The 27146-nt window shown below is 46.7% G+C and overlaps 3 protein-coding genes and 1 pseudogene across 6 annotated transcripts; 2 read left to right on the top strand and 2 right to left on the bottom strand.

Moving 5' to 3' along the window:
- The first annotated feature begins 7908 nt into the window (after positions 1 to 7908).
- On the top strand, positions 7909 to 9964 carry LOC123152174 (peptidyl-prolyl cis-trans isomerase FKBP16-3, chloroplastic). Its single transcript, XM_044571793.1, has 6 exons — positions 7909 to 8442; positions 8557 to 8640; positions 8725 to 8774; positions 8893 to 8941; positions 9396 to 9470; positions 9647 to 9964. Exons 1-6 carry the CDS (start codon positions 8074 to 8076, stop codon positions 9761 to 9763), a joined length of 744 nt encoding a protein of 247 aa, XP_044427728.1. The 5' UTR covers positions 7909 to 8073; the 3' UTR covers positions 9764 to 9964.
- Positions 9965 to 10348: 384 nt separating this feature from the next.
- Positions 10349 to 13951, bottom strand: LOC123152173 (transcription factor RF2a). Of its 3 annotated transcripts, none has more exons than XM_044571791.1 (5): positions 13736 to 13951; positions 13014 to 13666; positions 12050 to 12182; positions 11474 to 11558; positions 10349 to 11246 (listed from the first exon to the last, which is right to left on the bottom strand). In XM_044571791.1, the coding sequence occupies exons 2-5, from the start codon at positions 13535 to 13537 to the stop codon at positions 10891 to 10893; spliced, it is 1098 nt and encodes a 365-aa protein (XP_044427726.1). In that variant the 5' UTR covers positions 13538 to 13666; positions 13736 to 13951; the 3' UTR covers positions 10349 to 10890. The 3 variants fall into 3 exon arrangements, with proteins under 3 accessions (XP_044427726.1, XP_044427727.1, XP_044427725.1); XM_044571792.1 differs by having other exon boundaries at positions 13014 to 13648; XM_044571790.1 differs by having other exon boundaries at positions 13014 to 13951.
- A 3362-nt stretch (positions 13952 to 17313) lies between these two features.
- Positions 17314 to 25363, bottom strand: LOC123152171 (uncharacterized). 2 transcript variants are annotated; one of them, XM_044571788.1, is made up of 6 exons: positions 24889 to 25363; positions 23234 to 23852; positions 22877 to 23137; positions 22367 to 22645; positions 21897 to 21988; positions 17314 to 18586 (listed from the first exon to the last, which is right to left on the bottom strand). In XM_044571788.1, exons 2-6 carry the CDS (start codon positions 23825 to 23827, stop codon positions 17701 to 17703), a joined length of 2112 nt encoding a protein of 703 aa, XP_044427723.1. In that variant the 5' UTR covers positions 23828 to 23852; positions 24889 to 25363; the 3' UTR covers positions 17314 to 17700. The 2 variants fall into 2 exon arrangements, with proteins under 2 accessions (XP_044427723.1, XP_044427722.1); XM_044571787.1 differs by having other exon boundaries at positions 22877 to 23852.
- Positions 25364 to 25717: 354 nt separating this feature from the next.
- Positions 25718 to 26511, top strand: LOC123153295 (protein NEN4-like; annotated as a pseudogene).
- Positions 26512 to 27146: the final 635 nt, after the last annotated feature.

Genomic DNA, 27146 nt, shown 5'->3' with positions numbered 1-27146 from the left:
AAACTGTCAAGGGGTTCCCATTATAACCCAACCGTGTAAGGAACGCAAAATCCGGGAACATAACATCGATATGACGGAAACTAGGGCGGCAAGATTGGAACAAAACACCAGGCATAAGGCCTAGCCTTCCACCCTTTACTAAGTGTATAGATGCATTAATTAAATAAGAGATATTGTGATATCCCAACAATAATATATGTGTTCCAACAAGGAACAAACTCCAATCCTCACCTGCAACTAACAACACTATAAGAGGGGCTGAGCAAAGCGGTAACATAGCCAAACAACGGTTTGCTAGGACATGGTGGGTTAGAGGTTTGACATGGCAATGTGGGAGGCATGATAAGCAAGTGGTAGGTATCGTAGCATAGGCATAGCAAAAGAGCGAGCATCGAGCAAGCAAAGATATAAGTGATTTCAAAGGTATGGTCGTCTTGCCTGAAATTCCGCAAGGAAGAAGAACGAGTCCATGAAGAAGACAAGCGGACGTAGTCGAACGAATCCTCACAAACGCGACGTTACCGGATCTAACCCGAAGAAGCAACACTGGAAAGAAGCAAACAACATAGTAAAACAGCCACCACATAGACATGTCATGATGCACAATCAAGTATGATGCATGTCCGGTTTAATGAAGCATGTCATGGCAAAGTGCACAAGCAATCCTACAAATTAAGTGGAGCTCAATATGCCACAGAATTGCATATTGAAGAAAACACCACATGACTTATTTAGTTCTCTCTCGTTTAGGTACTCAACAATATTAAATGTTGTTAAGCATGTCAAGAGGTGAAACATAACAAAACTATACCATCTAAACAATTTAAATGGGGCCGGATATAACAAATAGTGAATCCGGTAAATCCCCATATGCCTTAGTAATTTAATGCAACAACAATTTTAAACATTTAAATGTTATTATCATGATGCGAATGACATGAGAAAGTTTTATGCAATTTTATTAAGAGTTGACATGAGCATAATGAAGCATTTGTCATCGTGGCGGAAACAAAAGGGGTGCCACGGCAACGATAACAAAACAGTGCCACGGCAACGTTCCGGTTCCGACAACTCATTGAGACGTCGGTGCAAAATAAAGTGTGGCGGGAGCGTGCAAAAATGGTGGGGTGATCCCGGTTACCGGGTTCCCACATGTCGGTGGCAAGGCAAAAGAGGGGCAACGTGCACCGATAGTTCAGACTCGAGGCAAAACAAGGGTGCATCTCATACAACATGCATTCATTCGTTCACGGGCGTCGTCTCGAGGTTATACCTTCGAAGCGTGCAAGCGGGACAGTTCTCGTTCGGTGTATAGTAGAGGAAGTAGACGTTCTCGCGACGGCGGTAGTGGAAGTAGTCGTTCTCGCACGCTCTAGGGTCGATGGTAGAGGTTCTCGCGATCTCGACGACGGTAGTGGTACATGTTTATCGTTGCACGAGTTTCCATAGACGTTCATGTCATCGGTGTCGTGGTACTTGGGGTCTTCGGACTTTCCGGTCCCGTTCTTGCGACGGTAGTCGTTCACGTTCGTTCGGAGAGGTACTTGATGACTCCAACGTCTTCGGAGCGACGGTAGTTGTACACGGTCCACGAGACGTCGGTCGTTCGGGGTCACGGCGAGGAACTCGGCGTTTCGGTGCGGTGTAGGGGTACATGTCGATGGTCATCGTGGTACTTGGTGTCCTGCACGGGATGGTAGTTGTACATGTCCGAAGAGGAACTTGGTGCATCCAGGGTCTCCGGGCGTAGCGGTACACATTGTCTTGTCGAAACCGAGCGACGGTAGTGGAACTTGGCGCATGTGCGTCGGACCCATAGTCATTGTGTCATGCAACTTGCAATGTTCAGAAAGGTCTTGCGTATCCAAGCAAGGCAAAAAAAAAACCTCGGTTCATCGGTGGCCGAACTTGGCGAAAACCACGAAGGGGTCTTGGCGACTTGAACATGGGTCACCCGAACTCGGCGGGAGGCAGAGGCAGGGACTCGTCCTAATGCAGAAGCGAACCAGAGGAGGCGAGCAGTGTGCGGGGAAGGCCAGCGGCAAGGACATGGCGCGGTGGAGCGTTCCAGCGAAGCAGCGGCGGCAGCAGGGATTCGGCGCGGCGGCAAGAGCTTGCAGGGGAGGTCCAGGGCGAGCAGAAAAACGGAGGAGGAGGCAAGATGGCACTGCGGTGGCCTGCTGGTCGAACTCAGGCGATTCAGCGAAGCAGCGGTGACAACAGCTTCGTGCAGTTGATCGAAGCAGAGACGAGGCCCTGCGGCGGGAGGTGAGCACGAACAGGAGGGGATCGGGACGAGGGCGGAGCCGGCCCGATCCGGTAGCAGAGACGACGGGGACGGGAAGGACACGCATGGCGGCCCCGGTCGCCGGCGGCCAGCGTTGCAGAGGACTCGGCCTGGCGCGAGCGGGGGAATGCATTGGTCGTGGAGGAGCTTAGGCGTGGCAGGGCCGCGGCGAAGGGGACGTCGAGGGCGAGCCGGGTCGAGGGCGACGACGCTCAGAGCAGGTCAGACCCGGTCATGGCGATGGGAGAGCGACGGAGAGGCATGAGCGAGGAGGAAGATGGGGATCGAGCAGCGGCTCTCCCGGCTCGATGCGTGGGGCGTGCGTGTGGCGGCGGCGTCGGGAGGGAACGAGGGAGAGAGGTGCGCGAGGGAATCGGGCTAGGTTTAGAGACTGCAGCGGGGCTGCTGGGCCTTAGAAGGCTGGTTAGGCCTAGGTGGGCCGCGGGGATGGAGCCGGCTTGGCAGGTTGCAGCTGGGCTGGGAGGCCCAGCCGGCTCTTCTCTCTCCCATCTCCTTCTCTTTACAAAAACAAAGAAATAAGAGAAGGGAAAAAAAGAGAAGAGAAGGTTAGAAGAAGAATTTGGGCACGGGAATAATTTTCACAGACTCGAAAAAATGTGCACGGTCCGGGAAAATAGAAAAGGTCAAGTTTGAAAGATTAAATTCAAATTCCTTTGAATTTAATTTAAAAGGTTTGAGCTAGGACATGTTTTTTTCAAAGTGCTCAAAAATGTTGAGAATTTAGGTGGAGCTCCAGAAAATGACGAAAGGACATATGGCAAAGTTAGAGGCCAAGAGTTGTGATGACTAGAGCATTGGGATTTTGCAAGTGCGTTATGGATGATTCCAAGTTAACGGAATATTTAATATAGCTTCCTAATATTGGGAGGGTATGTTATAAAGAGAAGTAACCCTTCCCTCAATTTAAATGGATCGGAGATTCATACAATTTATTTATTTGAGTTGCACAGAGTGATGGCATGATGACATGATGCAATGCAAAAAATAAAAGAGCAAGCACAAATGAAACACACGGCGAAACTCGGAAAAACAAGGAAGGCATCTGAAGCTCCGGTCTTGGGGTGTCACAGCGAGTGAGGTGTGGGGGCGTCGCCGGTGGGGAGTACAACAGCGGTGGGCGCGTGGTGGCTTGGGTGCGCGGCGGAGCGGAGCGAAGGGGGAGGCATCGGCGGTCTTCTTGGACCTTTTACATAATGCTGATTTATCTCGCTTAAAACTTGGGAATGATCCCATTAGTTGCTTTAATAATATTGAGATTATTAAACAAAAAGAACTTGAGAGGCTGTCTAGTTTTCAACAAGACAACCCTGACTTATTCCCCCCTCCTAACACTGATGTCAATGGAGTTGATTGCTTTAATACTAGTAGTGACACTGAGATGAACCCTCCTCCCTACACTGAAAATAACTCCGAGGAGGAGGAGGGTGAGATTCCTTGGATGGAAGTATCCCATCAAAGGTCCAAGAAGTGTCATGGTAGAAATAGATGCTCTAAGAATATTTCCTTATGATTGGTGCCTTCTGAAACATTACAGGCCTAAATGGCTCTTCTAAGAACACCAGAGTGCAAGAGCTCATAAAAGCTTGCTGCCCTGATTTTTTTTGTTTATCTGAAACCAAAAAAGCCAATTTTACTATTCCACAACTAGAAGCTATTGATTCTAGAAATGGATTTATGTGGAATTGGCTGCCTGCTGTTGGCACTGCAGGAGGTGTCCTAGTAGGAGTTAAAGAAGATAGTTTTGACATTTTACATTGTGATATTCACACATTCTGCATCTCCTGTATTTTGAAGTTCAAACATAATGACACTAAATGGAGATTGATTTCTGTATATGGCTCTGCCTATGATGAATTTAAACCTGATTTTTTAAATGAACTCAATAGTGTCCTAGCTGAGTGGTCTGGCCCCACCTTAGTTGGGGGTGACTTTAACTTAGTTAGAAACACTAGTGAGAAGAGTACTGGCACCATTAATCAACACTGGGCTGACCTGTTCAATGACCGGGTCAACAAATTTGGGCTCATTGAGATTAAAAATGCTGGTAGAAGGTTTACTTGGGCTAATAATCAAGACAACCTTATCATGGCCACCCTAGATAGGGTTTTTATTTCTGTTGATTGGGAGGGTCTCTTCTCTAGGGCTTCCATGAAAGCTCTACCCAGATTGGGTAGTGATCACACCCCTTTGGTGCTGAACACTTCCACTGGGCCTCCCACCTCCTCATCTAATTTTTTTAGATTTGATAAATGAATACCAAGTGTAATGCCACCAAAGCCATTGATATTTGGCAGTTTAAAATCAGAACCACTAGAAAAGCTGCTAAGGGCTGGTGTGCTAACTATGAAGCAGACCAGAACAGGAATAAGCAGGCTATGGTGGCCGAATACAATTGTTTGGATATTATAGCTGAATCCCAACCTTTATCTCCTAATTCTAAGAAAAGAATGAAAAACATTGCAGGTGATTTAAATGAGATCTGGAGAAAGGAGGAGATCAAGGCTAGACAGAGATCCAGGGAGAAGGAGATTCTAGAGGGAGAGCTTAACACTGGCTATTTTAAAGCAGTAGCCAACCAAAAAAGGAGAAGGAAACAGATTGCTGTACTAGAAACCCCCTCAGGTCCTGTTGAAGACACTAAAGGTATTTTGCAGATAGCTGTAGATTATTATAATAAGTTGTTTGGTTTTGTGCCTACTATTGATATTGATCTCAAAGATGACTTTTGGGACCATGATAGTTTACTCTCCACAAATCATTTTAATTTGCTGGAAAAGCCTTTCTCTGAGGAGGAAATCAAGGTTGTTGTCTTTGGCTCATATGCTGAGGGAGCACCTGGCCCTGATGGCTTTCCTTTTCTTTTTTACCAGAAATACTGGGATTTTATTAAGCATGATCTTTTTGCTCTTTTTAGAGATTGGGAGGCTGGAGAACTTGATCTATATAGACTCAACTTCTCCCTCCTGACCTTGGTCCCTAAAGAACCTAATGCAGTTAAACTAGATAGGTTCAGACCTCTAGCTATGGTTAATTGCAGTTTTAAAATCTTTGCTAAGTGTGCTACAAACAGGTTTGGTCCTGTTTGTAATACACTCATCTCTCCAAACCAGACTGCTTTCCTGAAAGGGAGATTTATTCTTGAAAGCATTGTGGCTGCTCATGAGGTAGTGCATGCAGTAGCCTCCAACAAAATGTCTGGTTTTTGCTTTAAATTAGATTATGAAAAGGCCTATAATATGATCAGTAGAGAGTTTCTTTTGAAAATGCTGAGGAAGAGAGGCTTTGGTCCTATTTGGATGTATAAGCTTGAATCTTTACTCTGCAATGGATCTGTGGGAGTCAGAATCAATGACACCAACAATGATTATTTTATAGCTGGCAAAGGAGCTAGACAAGGAGACCCTGTCTCTCCTCTATTGTTTAACCTAGTGGCTGATATGTTTACTAGAATTTTGATTAAAGCTGCTAAAGCAAATTTAATTGTTGGTGTCCCCCCCTCTAATCCTGCTAGTGTAATTAGCATGCAATATGTTGATGACACTTTACTTTTCTTAGATAATAACCTTGACCATGCCAAAAACCTCAAATGGCTTATGTCATGTTTTGAGCAGATTTCTGGCATGAGAATTAATTTTCACAAGTGTGACCTGGTCCCTATCAATATAGATAGAGATGAGGCACTAGTTTTTGCTCAAACCTTAGGCTGCAAGCTAAGTGCTTTCCCTATTAAGTACTTAGGGGCCCCTCTCCATTTAGCAAGATCGGGAAGGAAGATCTCCAATCCACTGTTGATAAGATCATTAAGAAAGTTGCTGGGTGGAGAGGTAGACTTCTTTCTTTTGGCAAAAGACTTATCTTAGTCCAAGCCTGTTTAGCCAGTATTCCATCTTACCTCATGGGTTTCATCAAGTTTCCCAAGTAGGCCATCAAACTTATCAATTCCCAACTAGCTCATTGCTTTTGGGATGATTATGAGGGCCACCACAAATACCACCTGACTGCCTGGAATTCCATTACCATGAGAAAGGAGTTTGGGGGCTTTGGGATTACTGACATTGGGGACATGAATTTGGCCTTATTAGCTTCTTGGATTAGTAGATACTATAACTCCGAGGGTAAAATTTGGAAAAATATTATTGATTCCAAGTACAAACCTCAGAGTAATATATTTGCTTGTCCCAATACTGGAGCATCCCCTTTTTGGAAAGGGGTGCTCTGGGTAGCTCAAGCTGCCAAGGTTGGCTTCTCTTGGAAGATTGGCAATGGCAAAAGGGTTAGATTCTGGGAGGATCATTGGTTTGGTAATGCCACTCTGGTTACCCAGTACTGGGACCTGTATGTTCTAACTAATGAGCAAAATGCCACCATTGATAAAATCTGGGACGACAGTAACCTTAAGCTTACATTTCGGAGATGTTTCACCCAGGAACTTATGTCTCTGTGGTTCGAGCTCTTGGAAATTGCCAGTTCTATCCAACTCATAGTAGAAGAGGACTCCCCATTTTGGAATATGAATTCCAAAGGAGTTTACTCTGTTAAATCCTTTTATAAGTTTCTTAATTTCAGGGGAGTGCTTCCTGTCGGTTCTCCTGCTATTTGGAAGATCAAAATTCCACCTAGAATTCAGATTTTTCTCTGGCTCTTAACTAACAACAAGCTGCTAACCAGAGACAACTTGTGCAAAAGGCAGGATGTAGGTGACCCTACTTGTGTATTTTGCTCTGAACAAGAATCTTGTTCTCATTTATTTAGTACCTGTGTTGTTGCTGCTGAATTCTGGAAAGCCATCTGTGTCCTTACTGGGATTAATGAAGACATTAATATAATGTCCATCTCCATGTACTGGATGAGAGGAGATAGTTTTGCTGCGACTAATATTGTTCATGCAACCGGGCTGTGGGCAATCTGGAAAACTCGCAATGACATGGTTTTTAATAATGTTTGTTGGCCTGACATGCAGGCTATCTGGCGAAAAACTGCATCAAATCTATCTACATGAGAATGCCTTTCCTCAGGGTGTGTCAAGGACAAGTTGGAGTGGGCCGCGAAAGAACTGGAGATGAAAGCGAGAAGCCCACCTCTGCTGCTGTGGCCAGATCCTGGCTGAGGCGTGGAGACACCTTTTGAAGTCCTTCCCTTTGAAGAATCTGCAGTTTCTAGCAGCTCTACACGTTTAAAAGAATGATGTTCTCTTGTTGCTGTCTAGGCTGGGGCGTATGTCACCGGAGTCCTTCTCTTTATGTCTGCAACTCTCTACTTTCTAGTTTTATTTGCTGCTACTGCGGCAGTCCGCCTGCTGTCCGCCGTAAACCTACCTTGTAAGACTTGTACTGAATTGCTGTTTCGTTTCTGAATGGAATGGAACAGGGACGCAACCATTTTCTTCTAAAAAAATATGTCACCTCAATTTTTCGGAGATGCTCGTAAGAATAAGGGTGTACGTGTGTGTTCATAGAAATAAGGGTATGCGCATATATATAAATGTTGTGTCTGTAATGTGTTCAGAAATAATATTAATAAGCGTCCCGTACAAGAACGATAAAAACTCTAGCGGCGTTGATTTAACAAAGCCGAACGCAACGGCCGTTGATTCCGGTCGCCGTGCCCCGTGCGTGGTGTTGCACGCGCGAAGCGAGTGGTGGAGGCTGGACGGCCACCGCGGATTTAATTTGCTCTATCCACTCTCTCCCGTCGACTCGTCCGTGGTCTTCTTCCCGGGCCGTCGTCCTCCTCCTCCCCTTCCCCCTCCCCCTCTCCCTAATCCAATGGCTGCTGCTGCCTCTTCCTCGGCCTCGCCGCTTCTCCTCCCGTCAGGGCCGCGTGGCGCTAGCTCGAGGGCCTGGCTTCCCAGCGGCGGCGGCGGCGGCGGCAGGGCGTTCATCAGAGGTGGCAACAGCAGGGCGCCATGCTGCAGGAGGGCTGCCGCTGGCGGAGGAAGCGCGGCGCAATGCGGAGGAGCTGACGACGACAACGGTGGCGTGGTCACCCGGAGGGGCGTGGTCGGGGCGGTGGTTCTGGGGGTGTCGTCGTCCGCGTTATGCCTGCAGGCCGCGCTCGACGCCTTCGCCGGCGGGCTGCCGCCGGAGGAGAAGCCCAAGCTCTGCGACGCCGCCTGCGAGGCAGAGCTCGAAAATGTACGTTCGCCATGACAGCATCATAGGAATGCAGTATTCCGTTTGCTTGATTCATGCAGTATTTCCTGCAAAATCCATGGAATCAGGCCGCAAATTTTTCTCCTGCGTTTTCAGCTGCCTATGGTGACTACGGAGTCCGGTTTGCAGTACAAGGACATCAAAGTCGGGCAAGGGCCGAGTCCGCCCGTTGGCTTCCAGGTGCTCACCATTACCTCTTCTTTTTGCTCTCTCTTTCGACGATTGCCTGCCAACGCGTAAGCTTCTTGATCACCGTGTGTGTAGGTTGCTGCAAACTGCATCGCCATGGTGCCAAACGGACAGATATTCGACAGGTGAGAGATAACTGAGCTGAGCGCATTTGATGGGTGACAGACTGACCGTGCATTCAGCGTGCACATAATTGGTCAGTAACACTTCGTCCTCTTACCATGTCCTGGTGTTGTTGTGCAGCTCGCTGGAGAAAGGCCAGCCCTACATATTCCGTGTTGGCGCAGGACAGGTATTTACTGCAGGCTCTGATGCATTGCATGCCCCTCTTTTTTTTGGAAAGGGGAGTACCCTGGCCTCTGCATCAACCGATTTGCATGCCCCTCTGGAAGTGACGACTAAAATTAACCCACACAGCTGTGAATTGATCTGAACCTAGAAACACTGTTTATTGACAGTGCTCCGCATTCATCTTCATTGTTTTTTATATAGCTCACCATTCATGCCGAATGGTCTCGCCTTCATCTTCAAAGGATATAACCCTTTGTTTTAATAGTAGCACACCTAAATGAATTTCATGCTCATCTTTATCATCTGCAATTCTGGACTAACAAGCAGTTTTGCCTCGTTGCTTACCCTAGGAAATCTAAATTTGTCATATACTTACATATATGCAGTTCATAGCTTCAAAGTTTCAGATTTGGCATGGTGTTCTATCTTCTCATTCATATGTTTGGCAATGTCAGGTGATAAAGGGACTTGATGAAGGGATCTTGTCGATGAAAGTTGGAGGATTACGTCGGTTGTACATACCCGGTCAAGTAAGTAGTCTTGCCTTGTCAAGTTTAACAGAGCAATGCCGAAAACGAAACAAAACAAAACTAGCTGTTGTGCAAGAAAACTTTACCTTTTCCTCCAATGATCATGCGCTGTGTTTCTTCAGTCTGGGGTATCTGGACAGGATAGTGATGATTTCCCATCTTCTTGATCTGAGCAGTTAGCATTCCCTAAGGGCCTTACATCAGCTCCCGGGAGGCCAAGAGTGGCTCCGAGCAGCCCCGTCGTATTTGACGTCAACCTATTGTTCGTACCTGGTCTTGACGATGATGAGTGAAAGCATCATCTTGCATCTTTACAGGAGGCAACTGAAGAGAATGATTTTCTTTTTGTGAATTACCATGTGAGTAGAGTGACAATTGTTTTCGGCAGCAAAATATACAAAACTATGATGATTTGTATTAAGTGCATAGCAACCTTTGGTTGTGAATGGAATAATGTAGCCTTAGTGATATAAAGATATGTGCTAATCCTTCTACTCAATTGCCCAGTGTTTTATGTGGATATTTGGTGTGCATTTCAGTCATGTGTCAGATTCGCTCACCAAAAAAGGAACATGGAGCACCCAATAGAGCAGTTTCTTAATACATATTCTAGTCTTTCAATAAAAATTCATGGGTCTGTGTTTTTCCTTTTTGAGGGATCTGTGATTCCCTTTTACTTGCAAGGCATGTGGTTACGTGGAACCCTAGTCCCAAAACATGTGGTTTGCGCAATCAACTCAACTAGTATAAACGTACTCTGTTGGTGAACCTTTTTTAAATCACTAGTATAAATTACACTTGACAGATTGTCTTTGTTTCTTCTATGAATATGCTGCTAAATACGCATCATTTTGTATTCGAAGAATGCAGAGAGGACATTAAAACTTGCCAGTCACCAAAAGTGACCATGAATCCACGATGAAAAGGCCCCAGATCAAAACAAAGAAAACAATCTGTACATACAAAGGCCAGCGCATGAGATTAAGAAATGCAGCAGCATCTTCCTTTGTAAACCAGCTTCCTAATCAGATTGACAGCGCATCGACAAACCCGAAGAATCTGCATGAGTTGGTAACATTTTCCTTCAACAGACATCCGCACCTGTAGACCCCAGAAGTTCTCAAATCCGAAGAATCTGCATGAGTTGGTAACATTTTCCTTCAACAAACATCCGCACCTGTAGACCCCATAAGAACAGAACTATTTCTTCAGAAGGAAGACTCGACAACTGAACGTAACTTGAGCAGCCTTGAACCCTATATATAGGCTATATACTTGCTGGTGATCAATCTACACTTGGGTGATGCCCCACAACCCCCTGAATCCACCCGGCTCTGACAGATAGCATGAATTTTGCCTGGTGGGGGTTTTCGTTTCACGGTATCCCTGTGAAATTCCTGTATTCCAGACAGGAGCTCGATCAGTTGCCACTGCTCTCGGACCACCCACCAATCCACTGGTTCGGAGCGGAGATGGCCCGTTTCATCTTCGGGTTGGGTGGTGGTGCAGCAGAAGCCTGCTGCTGCAACAGCAGCTGCTGTGCTTGCAGTTGCAGCGGATGCAGCAACGGCTGCTGGTGCTGAGGGTGAATCTGCTGCATCTGGTGCAATGGCTGCATTGCAGCCTGGCCCTGAATGTGGAACATTGGCTGGTTCCCTCCGAAAGAGTGCGGCGGGGGTGGGCCGATCAAGTTCATCATTCCCCCAACGGTGTTGCCCATGTGGCTCGTCGCCATCTTCAGCCTTTGCAGCTCAGATTTCAGTGCGTCATTCAGAGCTGCAACAACAGCAGCAAATGGTAAGTTTTCGACGAAAAACCACAAAATGGTCATGACAAATTATCTTTCCTTCTTGTATGCGCTAGAGCGCCCCTCAAGCTGAGCAAGAAGTTCACAACACCTTTTAATCACCTTCTCCCCCACGGTGAACATGCAAGATTGTCTTACATTCGTGGCAGAACGAAGAAGGTGAAAGACAACGAGTAACTGGAATTACTGACTTTACCATCTTGTAAGTGGATTTGTTGCTCCACGTTCTGCAGGCGCATCTTCAGTTCGCTGTTCTCGGTAGAGAGCCCAGCAGTGTCTCTCTGTGTCATTTACCAATGTGGCAAAGGGAACAAGGTTAGCTATCTGAACAAGGTTAGCTATCGACTCATAATTAACACACCCTCAGTCATATCAAGCAAATTGTTTCTTCTCTCTGTTGTTAGCCATAACAGTGGGAACTGAGATGCAGACCACTACCTAGCAGCTAACAAGGTGGATAAAGCTACCTGACACAAACATAGGGATGATGGCATTGTCTACCTGTTGAAGGTAGCTAATGACATGCTTGGACAATTTTCATTATGATGGTGAAATTACATGAAATCTACAGGAGAGGGATACGCATGATCCGCATCCAAACACAAAAGGGTAATAGTATTCTTCTGTTAGATTTTCTAGTTAGTTCTAGTTCTTGCCGTATAAACAAGCATTATAGGTACCGATCAAAACAGATAGGTCAAGATATTCTTCCACATTTCTAAACATATTGGGAGAAGAGGAATAACAGAAGTTGAGGAGGGGCAGTTCTTACATGTAGAAGTGCCAGCTGGGTTGACAATGTTGTTGCTTCTGCATGCAGGGTTTGCACCTTCCGTTCAAGTTCAGAAATATACCGCATCTTCCTTTCTTTCGATCTGGCCGCCGATTGTCTATTAGCCCAAATCCTATCACATGAATTATGGAGACTAAGTAAACATAGATAATTAGGAACTTTTCGAACAGAAGGACTAACTAGGGTTAGTTGCCATTTTCTAGGTAAAGATTTGCCTGTTCTTCGGATCACATCGTGCATTTAGCTTATACTTATGGCTAGGAAGCATTTTCATCCGAGAGATTTTGACCTTAAAAACACCAGTTTGGCTACATGTCAGTCAGCTGAATTTCGAATTCGGGTCAGTCGATTTTGAATGGAGGAAGGAGAAGGAAGGGCCTCGCCAGAGAGAAGGAAGGGGCTCACCGTCATCGCCCCATTATCTATCTTAGGGTTCAGGGTGCGGGCGGTGGTGGGGCTTTGCTAGAGAAAAAAAATGGACGCGGGCGGGGCTAGAGGGATGGCCCGGGGCGGCGGCAAGACCGGCGGTGGGGGAGGTTAAGGGGAGGGCGGTCGCGGGCGGCGGCAGTAGGCAGCCCGGCCGGTGGCAGCAGTCGGCGGGAGGAGGATAAGAAAATGCAATCTGGAAAACGCATGGAGGAAGAAGACATAATGTGGGCCGTTCATTTTCCATCTAATGCTCCAAACTGATCCAGGATAAATCTTCTAATGTTCTATGTACTCCTAGTGACAAAAATGTTCTTATATTCTGGGACGGAAGGAGTATTTCGTTTCTTTTGACAGCATTTCAGACCCCTTTCATTCTTTCTTCATCCATATAACAGCTGTAAAAACTCGATAAGAAATAGCCTGGGATGAAAAAAAATGTACTTATCAAATTGTGATGAACAGTGGATAATCCTACTGATGGAATTTCGCAAGAAGAGAAGATAAGAGACCAAACCTTTTTGCCTTCTTTGGGTCGACAAGCGCCAGTTCTGCGAGCTTTGCGTTGGACATTGCCTTCTTGGCCTCCACCGTCGACATCCCCTCCACCGACGGCGCCCCAAGCAGCTGCTCTGCGTCGAAAGAGCTCGACGCGTCCATGGAATGGCTGTGGTGATGGCGCGGCCTCGGCCCCGCGCCGGCGCCCGCCGAGGCGCACGACGACTCCGTCTCCGACGCCTCGCGCAGCTGCGCGTTGAGCTTCTCGGCGTCGAGGAACATGGAGAAGAACTCCTCCTCGTTCTCGTCCGACAGCGACGGCCCGTCCCCTGCGCAGCCCGGGACACCGAGGTCGAGGTCGTCGGGGAGGCCGATGATCTCGGAGTGCGCGCGGCGGTGACCGAGGCTGCGCGCGGGGGAGTCCGGCATGTGGCTGATGTCGCTCTCCGGAGGGCCCGTCGGCGACGGTGACAGCGACACCGACGGTTTCACTGGCGGCAAGCGATTGCCGCCGCCGCCATCCGGGGCCGGAGACCTGCTCATGTTCTTGGCTCCAAGAATCTCTCTTTAGATTATCCAACGTTCTTCTTGGATTACGGAGTTGAGAGAATGTGGTCAGGAATCGTGACGGAAACCGTTGAGGTCTGGAAGGCACTGCAAAAAGGACAAGATCTAAACAAACCCGTAAAGATCGCAGCATTTTTCTGTTATATCGATCACGCGAGGAAAAACAGCAACCACCTTGGATTCAAACGAAGAGAGAAGAAGAGAATCCCTGGCCTATTCGTTCTGTTCATCGGCTTGCAGGTTGGACTCGCGTGCGCCTATTTTCCGGACGACGAACAGTGAAGAGGCCTGGAAAATCGCAGGGACACTCGTTAGGATTTCTATTTAAAACACACGGGGCATTGCACCGTTTATCTCGTGGAGATTGGGCCTTTGGTGGATGAGAGTGAAACCGTGCAAAATATATATAGGAAAACATGACGCCAACACGTTTTACTTGCAATGTAAGCTTATCTTCATACACGTTTTGGCAAAAAGAGAGGTGTGTTGGAGGGCAACCCATAAACGTTTAGCATTTGTATCATGATGCACTTGTGGAAAGGATTAAGGTTGTACATTAACAAGTGTAAATACATGATGACAACAATGCAAAAAAGTACCAATTCGACCCAAAAATAATATGAATTGTAATTTCTTATTTACTAAATATGGAGAGTGCATTCAGTTTCTTAATGGGCACAACATTAATTGATTTGCATCAAGCTTATGTTACGGTACTTCTCCTTGGGGGGACATGACCTATACTTTAAGCCATTAGTTAACTTACTGCAAAGAACTTATGTTGTGATTCTATCGTATCTTGCAAATGATCATTTTTTTTGTATCAATGGGCATGCTTGTATTCTATTGTTTATATGCATGTGCTTTTCCTTGAAATTTGAAACACGATATAATTTTGGTCAAATTTGAGAGCTGGACCACGAGAATGGCGTTTTGGCACATGGGAGCACGCACTCCTGTTTTTAAAAATGTGTTTTAAACATATTTTGAAATGTCAAAAAAATCCAAACAAAAATTTGACGTCTACATCTCGATATTGTACATGCTCATAAAGTCGTTTCACAAAAAAACGATAAGTTATGTGTCGCGTGTAAAAAAGACAAAATTCGGTGTTAAAAAGTGCTTTTCACAAAACATAATTTTTGTCTTTTTTACACAAGCCACAAAAAATGTCAATTTTCTCCGAAACTTAATGTGCACACATATAATGTCGAGATGTATGTGCTGATTTTTTTTAATCTTTTCACACTTTGAAATATTTTTATCGATGGCAGGAGCGCGCGCTCCCAGAAGCACCAACAGATTTCCGGCTGGACCACCGTGTATTGAGAAACTGTCGCCTCTCGATTGTAACCCTATGCATTTGGAATAAAACTCTTTTACTATCGCAAAATAAAAACTCATATAGGATTAGTACAGTCCGTGTACATGGTTTCAGTGATATAATGTGAAAAGTCAAAAGTTATATATTAAACGTATACGTTTTTGTTTGTAATGACAATGTAACTTTTTCCCTGGACCCTTCCTCTCCGATAGGCGATATCTCGACGCACCACGTCGTCGTACCCCCTCCCTCCAGGAGTAGGCCACTGCCTCCTCATCCATTGTTGGAAATGTCAGCGCGGGGATGCTCCAATCTACTGGACAGAGCTGTAGCTTTCCCATTGTGGGGCTTTTATGTAGGTTTTTGCAGTCTGTCACTTCAACCCTTCCTATAGTTGCAGCTCCAGCACACACAAAAAAATCTTATCTGGCGACGACTTCTTCTCTAGAGCGAAGGACAGAGCTGTAGCTTTCCCATGATGCCTTTTTGTCCATGGTTATAGCACCCCGGCCACGGTCCCCGGTTTCTTCCCGTTACACCTAACAAGATCTAGACTGACCTCATAGATCAACGCTAGCCTTTCTAGCGCATTTTGTACTTATAATTGGGCGCACTCCAGAAAAACTTTTCGATCGGTCAGCCATTCTCAAATTATCTCAAGCCAAACACGCTTATAAACTAATAGTTCTTGAGATATGATTCCAGAAAAGAAGGGCAACATGTTAGTATGAGTAATCTACGATGCCTATTTATGTCATGATGTCACATATAACCCCTACTCAAAAGAATCGACATCCTCATGCCATGCCGTGTGCCATGACTAGCCACACGAATCATGCGCCACATGCCCACACCCTAACCCGCACATGTTCGTGTAACCGCGGGGATTGGCTCTAATACCACCTCGATCACAACCATCACTTCTTGGGCATTACACCTGACGGGATTTAGATTGGCCCCATAAGACCAACACTAGTCTTCCCTAGGTATTTTGTGCTCACTCATGTTCATCCAGGGAAACTTCTGGATCGATCATCCATCCTCAAATTACTTCAGGCCAAGCACACTTAATCTGCATGTTCTTTGAAGATGAGTTTCCAAAAAAGAAGGCGCACCTTCTTGATATGAGTAGTCTATCATTCTTATTTAGCAAGGACGTCACAATGTCTCTGATTTTGGAGCATCATTTGGTGAAAGTGTGCCATTAACCCATTATGGAGGACAAAGACTGTCGACTCCCATGAATTTTGACGTAGTTTCTCCTATTTCCGGTGATCTTTATATTGCTGGTTTGGATAATAGTCATGTCTTTTTTAAAACAAAAGTTGAATATGTCCATATTTACTTTTATAACAATCACCGGATATTATTCCATAGGACCACAGCAGTTGCGTTATTCATTCACATACCACTAAAATCACCTGCTTGAAAGCCAATCTGGCATGTTGTGCCTACAAGGCAGGCCAACATTGAATTGTCCCGTGGATGTGAATTTGTTCACACATGTCAGCGTCCTTATTTTTCTTCTTCGTTGCTTGAGCATGCACCAATGACCAACATCATGAGATGTGGTTCTATGAATTATTAGCACAAAGTTGTGGTTTTATAAAACAGAGTAAGAGTCCAAAGGCTTGGTGATGTGTTATAAGTTCCTCTCAATATGAGATTTTGTTCACTCTAAAAAAATAAACATACGCTTTAATGGTATAAGATCATGCACTCATGCGTGAACCAACAATTACTAAACTATTGAGACGGTCGTATGAAACATAACTAAAACAATTGGGTTCTTATTTGGAACTATTTTAAGTTTTTTTAGAAATATTTTTTTATGGTTATGCTTTCATAGTTGTACATAACATATTATACATAAGAATACAACTAAAGCTTAAATTGAAATAAAATAAAAATCTATATTCGAAGCAAATAGAGTACTTGTTTGCTTTTTTCAAGTTCACCTCATCAGCAAAACAGTCCAACTACGATAGATTAGGTCCAAAAAATTGCATTATAAATTCAAACTTTGAATAGACCCTCTCTCATTTTCAACTAAACAGATATTTGAACTTTAATGCATGATAAATCCGGAAGGATTTTTTTATAGCTGGACTTTAGAAAGCAGTGACGAACCCAAAATAAAATGGAGGGTGTGCACACTTTTAAAAAATGAGGTCTATATTCAATTGGCTTGGATGAGCCTTGAAAATCAGCTAATTATTACTCCCTCTGTAAACTAATATAAGAGTGTTTAGAACACTAAAATAATGATCTAAATGCTCTTATATTAGTTTACGGAGGGAGTACATGGTAAAAAATATTTCCTAGAATTCTGGGTTTGCCATGACACACCCGGCACACCTGCTAGGTACGCGAGTGTTAAAATGTATGTAAAACCAACTTGCTTTTTGGGACGAGGAGCAAAATATAGTAGCTCCAGTATTTACTGTTAATCCATCTGGTATATTTTTAAAATATTTTTTCTGATTTACTCTTACATAAATTACAAAAGTATCTTGATTTCTGAGATCAAGCTTGCCACTATTTTCATGACACAAAGTTAATCTAACTTCATCATGAATGAAATAACACCTTGCCACCCGCAAAAAAGAAGAAGACATAACACATTGCCATTTACCACCACTTTCTCCACTTTTTTCCTGTGAACTTTAAAAACAAAAAGGCAAAGATAATGAAAAATCGCACTAAATGGCCCACACATTTTTCTTTGTGAAAAAGTGAGACACACTTCTTGCCCCAACCAGGCCCGGCCCAACGAAACCTCCTTAGTGCCACCACGAAATGTGCACAGCCCAGGTCACCCCTTCCTCCCGTTTGCCGCCGGCGACGTCTCGCCGAGCACGGCGGCGGCCGAGTCGACGTTGGTGAGGAGGTACTCGTAGATCTTCTTCCTCAGCCGTTCTATCGTCTGCTCGGGCACACCGTTGGATGCAGTGGCGGGCGCTGCGGCGGCGACCTCCTCGTCGCCCGCGTCGTGGGGCGGAGGTTCCACCGCCACCGGGGGCGGCTTCCCGATCTCGCTGAGCCAGTCGTTGACGCGCTTCAGCTGCGGAAGCATCCTCGCCGCACGGTCGCGGTCCCATGGCGCAGCTGCCGCCACGTCGGCGTCAAGGAACCGCTCTACGAACTCCAGGAACCACCGCCTTGCCTCCTCACCGAGCCGCCTTGCGAGCTCGCCCCTCTCCTCCGCGCCGCCTCCCCTCTCCCACTCCAGCGGTGGGGCGGCCGTTGCCGCCGCCGCCGCCACGACATGGACCGCTCTCCCCTTCCCCTTCGCGGGCGACAGCCGCGACTTCGCTGGTGGCGATGCCTTCGTTGTCGCGGCCGGCTTCACCGACTCGTCGACGAGCACGACGGCCAGCGGGGAGGACGTATTGGCGGGGGGCGGCCTGAGGTTGTAGAGGGAGAAGGCGGAGAGGTCAGTGGCGAGACCGGCGCCCACCCAGGATACCGCGCGGCGGCGGCGCTCCGCTGCAACGGCAAGGGATTCCTCGTCGATGCTCGCGGCTTCGCTCACTGTTGATCGGTCCGGTGAAGTCGTTGTAGAGGTCGCTGCGGCAGCCTTAGCAAGCGAGTCAGCAACGACGGTGGCACGCGACATGGCTGAGTGCAGAGCGAGGAACTGCTCCACGGCAAGCTGCGGGTTCTGCTCCTCCGCCGTCGAGCTCACCTCGGCGTACGTGCTGCTCAGACCAACAAACAACAGTGAAGGTAATTAAGTTCTTACTGCATCAATTTTACACAGTACTAGTTCACATTTTGATGAATTGTAATGTTGGTGTTACTGTAAAACTCTTACGTGAGCAGAGCTGGAGGTAAAAGAAAATACAATGCATTTGCTTTTAAAACAGTTAATATTTCTAGAGGAACATTACAGCATCAAGTACAAGTAGGATGTACTTCTGAACAAGAATCAGCACACAGACACAGTGACACACACTCTGTGAAGATGAACACTGGCACATCCTTAGCTTTCTGCGACAAGAACATGTGGAGTGTAAGCTCCAAACATGTGCAGAAGTAATCACAAAGTCCGTGTATGGGTCAAAAGGGGAGAGGGAGCCAGCCAAGATGGTTGATGGCATCATTGCCGCATCCAAGCCAGCTAGTGCCAAGACATTTGCAACGTGTGAATTATTTTCGGAACCATGTGAGGTGTACATCGACAGATGTGGAGTATCAACTATCAAGGCTGTCAACGGTTAGAAGCCATGTGAAATTTGGATGCTACTACTATCTATAAATTGTTTCATATTGCATGCTCAAAGCATAACTTAACAATGAGTAATATAGTAAAGTTGGATATAATTGCATATGGTGTACATTGTACTGGAAGAATTCATTTCTTGATTTTTTTAGGACTTCCTAACGTCTTGTCAGCATCGACTCAATAAGAGCTAACATAGGTGCCAGCCTATGACTAAGGTGACATTTGAAAATATGAAGTGTTGAGGTACTGTCAGAGAAAGGAGGAATGGAACAGCTAAAAAAGATGGGCTAAAGCTGAATTTTGGAACGATAACTCTTCTTCCTAAGAAGACAGACGCGGTTCGCATTGAGCAGTTCAGACCTATATGTCTGCTTAATGTGAGTTTCAAAATATTCACCAAGGTCGGGACAAACAGACTTACGCAGATTGCGCACTCTGTGGTTAATCCGTCCCAGACTGCTTTCATGCCTGATAGAAACATCCTTGAAGGGGTTGTTGTCTTGCATGAAACGCTCCATGAAATCCACTCAAAAAAACTTGATGTCGTAGTTTTTAAAGTGGATTTTGAAAAAGCATATGATAAAGTTAAATGGCCTTTCCTTCAACAAGCTTTGCGTATGAAAGGTTTTGATCCGGCCTGGAGAAACCAGATTGATTCCTTTACGCAAAAAGGGAGTGTAGGGATTAAAGTGAATGACGACATAGGTCACTATTTCCAAACACACAAGGGGCTAAGGCAAGGAGACCCGATGTCACCGATCCTGTTTAACATAGTGGCTGATATGCTCACTATCTTGATAGGTCGGGCAAAGGATGCACGGCAGGTAGGTGGCCTGGTCCCACATCTAGTTGACGGAGGGATTTCCATTCTTCAGTATGCTGATGATACTATCATCTTTATGGAGCACGACTTGGCGAAAGCAAGAAACATGAAGCTGCTGTTATGCTTATTTGAACAATTATCTGGCCTCAAAATTAACTTCCACAAGAGCGAATTGTTTTGCTTTGGAAGAGCAAAGGATGACCAGGACACGTATAAACAATTGTTCGGATGTGAATTGGGCTCCTTACCGTTTACATACTTAGGTATACCCATTCATCATCGTAAGCTGACTAACATTGAGTGGAAATGCATCGAGGATCGCTTTGAAAAAAGACTGAGCTGTTGGAAAGGGAAGCTCATGTCATACGGAGGACGATTGATTCTGATTAATTCGGTCCTTACCAGTATGCCTATGTTTCTCTTATCCTTTTTCCAGGTTCCGGTGGGAGTCAGGAAAAGGTTAGATTTCTACCGATCTCGATTCTTTTGGCAGAATGACGAGCTCAAACTAAAGTATAGGCTTGCTAAGTGGGATATAATCTGTAGGCCGAAGGACCAAGGGGGTCTAGGTATTGAAAATTTGGAAGTCAAAAACATATGTCTCCTTAGCAAGTGGCTATTTAAACTGTCGTCTGAGACGGAAGCTACTTGGGCACAGATTTTGCGTAATAAGTATCTTTATGCTAAAACCTTGGCTCAGGTAAATGTGAGGCCTTCCGACTCACCTTTTTGGAAGGGTTTGATGAGAGTCAAACAACTTTTTTTCAACAAGTCAAAATTTATTGTCGGGAATGGTGCCACTACGAGGTTTTGGGAGGATACGTGGTTTGGGGAGACTCCCCTTGCACTTCAATATCCTACTTTGTACAACATTGTGCGACGTAGAGAAGCCTACGTTGCAACTGTTCTACAATCCACTCCCCTCAATATTAGTTTTCGGAGGACGCTAGTTGGAAATCGTTGGGAGGCCTGGCTCCACCTTGTTAGACGTTTAATGGAGGTCCGGCTGACCCAGCAACCAGATCAGCTGTATTGGAAACTTACTAGGAAAGGTGTGTTCTCGGTTAAGTCTATGTATTTGGATGTCATTAACTCTAGCGTTGTCCCTTCCTCGATTCACGTTTGGAGAGTAAAGGTTCCCTTACGTATCAAAGTGTTTATGTGGTTTGAGCATAAACAAGTCATTTTGACTGTCATTTTGACTAAGGATAACCTGGCAAAACGCAACTGGATGGGCTCGTCTAGGTGTAGCTTTTGCGATCATAACGAAAAATCAAACACCTCTTTCTCGATTGTCCGTTGGCTAAGATTCTGTGGCGGTCAATTCATATTGCGTTTAATATTAATCAGCCCACCTCTATCAACATGTTATTTGAAACATGGCTTGATGGGGTTGATTCCGATACTGCAAGACACATTCGTGTTGGCGTTTGTGCTTTACTTTGGGCAGTATGGAACTGCAGAAATGATTTAGTATCTAACAAATCAACAAACATTCACTTTTTGCAGGTTATCTTCAGGGCCACGGCATTCATCCGTATGTGGTCGCTACTCACTCCGACGGAGGCCAGGGAGCGTTTGATTACTGCGTCTACCCGATGGGAGATGGTAGCGCGGGATATTTTCAACCGGTTTGGATGGCGGTCATGTAATAGGATAGGCATGTAGTGCTTCTATTGTGTTTGCCAGCCGGTTGTGGCTTTGGTTGTAGCTCTTTCGAGCTTTTTGTTTATCTTCGCACCTCGATACTTGGCGACTTTGTTACTGGACTTTATTTTTAATAATATGAGCCGGATGCATCTTTCTGATGCAGAGGCTGGGGTAAACCCCCTTCTCGAAAAAAGAAAAAAGAAAAAAAAATTGGACTCTTGAAGGCAATTGACTTAGCAATGCCATGAATTGCTGTTAATTATATATGACCTCACTAAAATAAATTATGTAGTGAGAGGATAAAAATTACCTTAAACATCGAAGTAAGCTCTCTGCAGCAGAAGCTTCTTGCATGGCTTCAACCGCAGCCATTTGTGCCGCATCCCTGTATTTTAGAAGCTCCTGTAACAAAATATAATAAAATCATGAAGAACAAATACATAACGTAATGCATTTAACCACCACATACCAAACTGTTATCGAATCACACCCTCCTTGGCAAAAAAATGGTACATTGCTAGCAGGCAGTTCCATATTTGCATCATTCCATGGCTTAAATGAAATGAAAATATTTAGAGCAACAGCAAGATAAGACCTCAGCTTGTTAACATAAAAAGAAGTGAATATATTCGTATATTCACACATCAGTTGAAAAACTTCAATTGCGGACTTATTTATTTAGTAGATAACCATAAAAAACAGCATGCTCAAGGTGCCAGAAAGGTAGAAATGCTAGACGAGTATTAGCAGTTATTGATCATTTCAGTGAGCTATCCATACCTTTCCTAACTTAGCAAGTGATGGAGGAAGTGCCGTCCAGGAAGTGTTTGCATCCGTCAATTTTTTGTTATTTGCAGCAATCTTCACTAAATTTGTAATATTGGGGTTGCTTAAAACCCCAGACGTCCTTCTTATAGGAGAAAGATGCTTATTCACCATTCGGTCAGAATCATCTGAGGGAGCACTTGCTGTGCTCTTCCTTGGAGGAGTCTGAATCTTAGTGTCATCCTTGTGTGAGGGCTTCTCATCTGCTGCTGGTGGTGGTCTTCGTCTAGGAGTCTAGTCATAAAACAACAACTAATAACGCTTAGTAATTCTGAATACTGTATGGAGCTGGGCACTAAAATGAATAACGGCAAGTTCAAGCATTGGTGGGATCTAAACAATTCTTAGAAGGTAACCAAGATGTTCAGAAGATAATCTTCTAGATCCTATATCAGGAACGGTAGGCACAGATTAAACATGACACACGTATTCACCAAGTTAAGCGACAAGCATAGTGCAGCATACCGATGTGCTTCTAATCTCAGACTTCCTGTCAGCTTTGGCTCCCTTTGAATCTGAATTGGCCTTGACGTTTGCATCTGCCTTCCCTTCCCAGCTTCTTCTCAACGCCTTTGGTCCCGATTCAAGACTTAACAGAGTGTTACTAAGGGAGTTGCCTGCAGAGGACTTCCTCCCTGCTGTAGTAACCTTCAACACAGAAGCTGCTTTTTCTAACAAGGATAACTTTGCTGGTGATGACTTGTCTGCTCCTTTCACTTTTGTTCTCTGCTTCATGTCATTTGAGAATCTTTCAAATGATGCAGGTAGAGAATGTACACTGGTAGGCGATGAAGGTGTCGACCTAGGATTGTTTGACTTCACCTTTGAGGTAACCACTTCCTTCTTGTCGAAAAGGCTGGCCAGCGCTTGTTTCGAAAGCGAAGAGTTCGACTTGGTCAGCTGCGGTTTCTTGCTTTCCATCCCGTTGCTCTTCACAGAAGCATTTAGTTTCTCCAACTTGCTCTGCTCTTTCTCTAGTGACAAGGCCCCTGCATCCTTGGAACCGTTGGCGGGTGGTTGTGCCTTTTTCTCGCCAAGAAACTTGGAGGAACTAGTCATGACAAGATCTTCGGGAGTGCCGACGCACGCATGTCGGCCAGGAACTGGCCTGACTCCCCTCAAGATAGGCACCGGGGTGGCGGCCTCCAGACGGTCTACATGGATGAACTGCCCCAGCTGAATGGTGTCGCTCAATATGAGATCATGCTGGTCCTCCGGCAGGGAAACGTAGGTCGCGTGCGAGGAATCAGACACCTTGAGGTAGAACCCCTGGTTGGTGAAGAGGTCGCTGCCAGCAAGCGCGGGAACAATGCTGACGACCTGAAGAAGGGAGGACCGGTGCTCGCCTGCGACTTTGACGTCGCTGTTCATGTGCTGCAGGAGCTTGAGGAGGACCCCGGGCACAAGCGACGCCATTGCCGTAGCTCCCAAAGCACATCAGCTGCACATGATTCAGCACAACTCAGAAACGGCGATCATTGTCTTATACAAGAAAAAAAAACATGGATGACTGGAGAGAAGTGGAACTGGAAAAAGCGAGAAAATGGTGATGAGTCACTGGCAGACAACCTGGGCTATATATCCTACCAAAAGGGAAAGAAGGATCTCTCCAACTACCAAATGCAATAAAGGTTCCAGCTTTGTACAGTAGATGGCTTAATCCAAACTACTACTAACAAGTGTGTACTGCAAATCCTTTATAGGCTCACAATGAACACACACAAGTACTGTACCCAGTGGCCAGTGGAAAACACAGGAAGGATAGTGAAGTACAGTAGAAAACCATGCACTGCCGTTTGCTGAACCAGGAAAGCACAGAAGAACTCAAGTTGAGGAAAAATGGGAAGATTGGTGCACCCACCCACCCAACATTGCTAGTACTAGTACTAGCTGAAAGGAAGTAAAGCAGCACATAAATGGCAGCAGCTGTTGCTGCAAGGGGTGAGGGCTGGAGGGAGAGTAGGTACGGTGCTGTTTTAAGGAAGGGGTTTGATTGATTGATTCGATTCAGTGACAGTGGGAAGATAAACAGGAGCATAAATGAGTAGATCCAGCAACACAGTCAAAGCGGCCCTATCTCCCATCCCATTCCCAGCCCAGAACTGCATATAAACAAAGCGAGGTAAAAAGGAGAGGATTAAGCAGCGAATCTTGAGCAGAACAAGTGGCTATGTCGAGACTTGGCAGCCAGTGATGGAGCTGCATAGGAGTAACAGCACATGGCAAATGCTGTGTGATGTGATGTCCCAGAATCGAGATAAATAGAAGCAGTCTCTCTCTCTCTCTCTCTCTCTCTCTCTACAGCTTGCTAGGCAATCACCCATGAGCAAATATTGAGGGGAGGAAGAAGTGGAAAAAGCAAAATGGAAGCAATACAAGAAGATGATATACTAGTACATAAATAAATCCTGCTTTGCAGAATAATAGAAAGAAAGAGGCGAGGAAGAGAAGACATGTTCAGTTGTTGACACACGCACCTCTTGAGGGAAGCCTGGTGAATCCCGTGAGGCCACAGGTGACAGGACTCCTCTTTTCCTCCTGGTTGAGCTCTTCTTCCGTGAAGAGGAAGAAGGGAGGATGGGTGTATGTGAGGAAGAAGAAGGCGCGGCGGAGAAGACGACTGGCTGATTCCTCTCGTGCCTGCGGTCCTCCCTCCTATGGCTATGGAAGAGAGGAGCGAGGGAGGCGGCCTGCTCTGATCAGGGAAGCTCCGCTCGATCGCTCGCTCGGCTTGTCACATCCAAGAATCCCCGCCCGTTGGCCCTTGCGCGCGCGGCTGTGCCAAGAGAGGAAATGGCGCTTCTGCCTCTCTCTCTCTCTCTCTCTCTCTCTCTCTCTCTAAATGTGAGGGGGGGAGAGAAGGTGGCGACTTCTTCGAGCTGAGCCTGCGCGCGCACGCGGGCTGCGAGCAGTAGCGGCAGCGGCAGCGGCAGCAGGAGTAGGCACAGAGAAAGAGGGAGCAGTACAGTGGCTGGCGTGCAAAAGCGCTGTGTGTCTAGGAGATCGTATCGTAGCCATGCTGGGACCGGGGAGTCAGTCAGTGGGTGTGGTTAAGAGCGTCTCCAGCCGTTGGCCTCCCCAGAAAATATTTTCTCCGCCTCCTGAGGGGCTGCCGGCAAAAACTTCGGTCTGGGGGTGGAATTTTTTTCCATTCGTTGCGCCCCCAGAACTCCATCGACAGGCTCCTCTGACAAGACAGGGATCATCCATTCTCCCATCTCTCCTCTCCTCCATTCCTTCAAGCAAGAAACAAACAAACAGAGCTTCATCGCCAAGAAACCACCATCGAGTTGCTTGTCGGAACCAATGGCGACCACCAAGAAGAGGGAGATGGTGTTCTTCGACGTGGAGGCTGCGCAGTCCCCGTCGCTGCCCGGCGAGTGCAGCCTGCTGGAGTTCGCCGCCATCCTCGTCTGCCCGCGCCGCCTCGTCGAGGTCTCCAGCTACTCCACCCTCATCCGCCCGGACGACGCCGACGCCGACGGTGGCGTACTCTCTGCCTCCTCCGGCGCACCCTCGTTCGAGGACGTCTTCCCGGACATCTTCGAGCTACTGGACGGCCGCGTGTGGGCGGGCCACGGCATCCGGCGCGCCGGCTGCCCACGCATGCGCGAGGCCTTCGCCGCCTTCGGCCTGGGCGCGCCGGAGCCCGTGGGCGTCGTCGACTCGCTCGACGTGCTCCTCGCGCAGGGCGCGCAGGGGTGCTTCGGGCCGGCCGCCGCCGGGGACGACGGCCAGGAGAAGGACGAGGAGGCGGCGGCGGCGGCCCTGGCGGAGCACTTCGGGATCGGCGCGCGGCGGGCGCGGGGCTCCGGTGCCTGGACGGCGCGCGCGTGAGCCTTGAGATGCTGGGACACCACGAAGGAATGGGATTTTTTCCACGGCGGCGGCGGCCCCCCGCGCCCGCGCGGGGACAGCGGCGACGGCAGCGAGGGCCAAGCGCGAGGAGGATGCGGGGCGGCAAGCTCGGCGGGTCCGGCGCAGCTGGACGTCGTCGGCGAGGCGTTCTGTGCGGGCGGGAGTTGGTGAGGGAGAGAAAGAGAAAAGAGATCACGTGGGTGGGCCCAAAGGAAAAGCGGGGAGAGGGGGTGGGAGGCTAACAATGGGCCCAAAGCAACTAAAGTAGTCTCTCTCCTTCCCCAGCTGCCCCCCGGGATCCTGGGAATAGGATTGGAGCGTCGGCCGTAGTTTTGGCCAAATCCAGTGATATTTGTGTTTCTGGGGACGCGAGTGAAAACATTTTTGATCGCCGGCGCTGGAAAAGTGCTCTTGAAAGCCTTTCTGGAGAGACGGGTGGAGATGCTCTAAGGTGGGGCGTCGCTTTCCTTTTCATGGGAGGGGACAAACCAGAGAGTTCCCAGGACAAGCTCTACGTGCATGGGTAAAAATATTTTCCGTTGTTACGACACCAGCGGCTCGAGGAACTCTCACGTGCTTTTCATGAGATGTGTCAATTATGAGCAGCGTGACAGGCGCACGCGCATGCGGAGCATGGAGGCAACGCTACTCCCCAACAAGTCTTTCAAGACCTCTATTTGTTCCATTTCCTTGGACAATGTAAGACAATTTTTGCGTCCCGCGTCCTCGTTTCTTACATAATACTTCCTCCGTCCTATAATGTAAAACGTTTTTTAATACTATACTAGAATCAAAAAATGTCTTATATGATGCGGAAGGAGTACTTCCTCCGTGTGTAAATAAATGTACGTACATCTAGACTTTGTCCTAAATCAAA

Source organism: Triticum aestivum, chromosome 7A (genome assembly GCF_018294505.1).
Source record: "Triticum aestivum cultivar Chinese Spring chromosome 7A, IWGSC CS RefSeq v2.1, whole genome shotgun sequence".
Taxonomy (NCBI): Eukaryota; Viridiplantae; Streptophyta; class Magnoliopsida; order Poales; family Poaceae; genus Triticum; species Triticum aestivum.
Note: the sequence above shows the minus strand (reverse complement) of the source record. Positions and strands in the feature narration are given on the sequence as shown.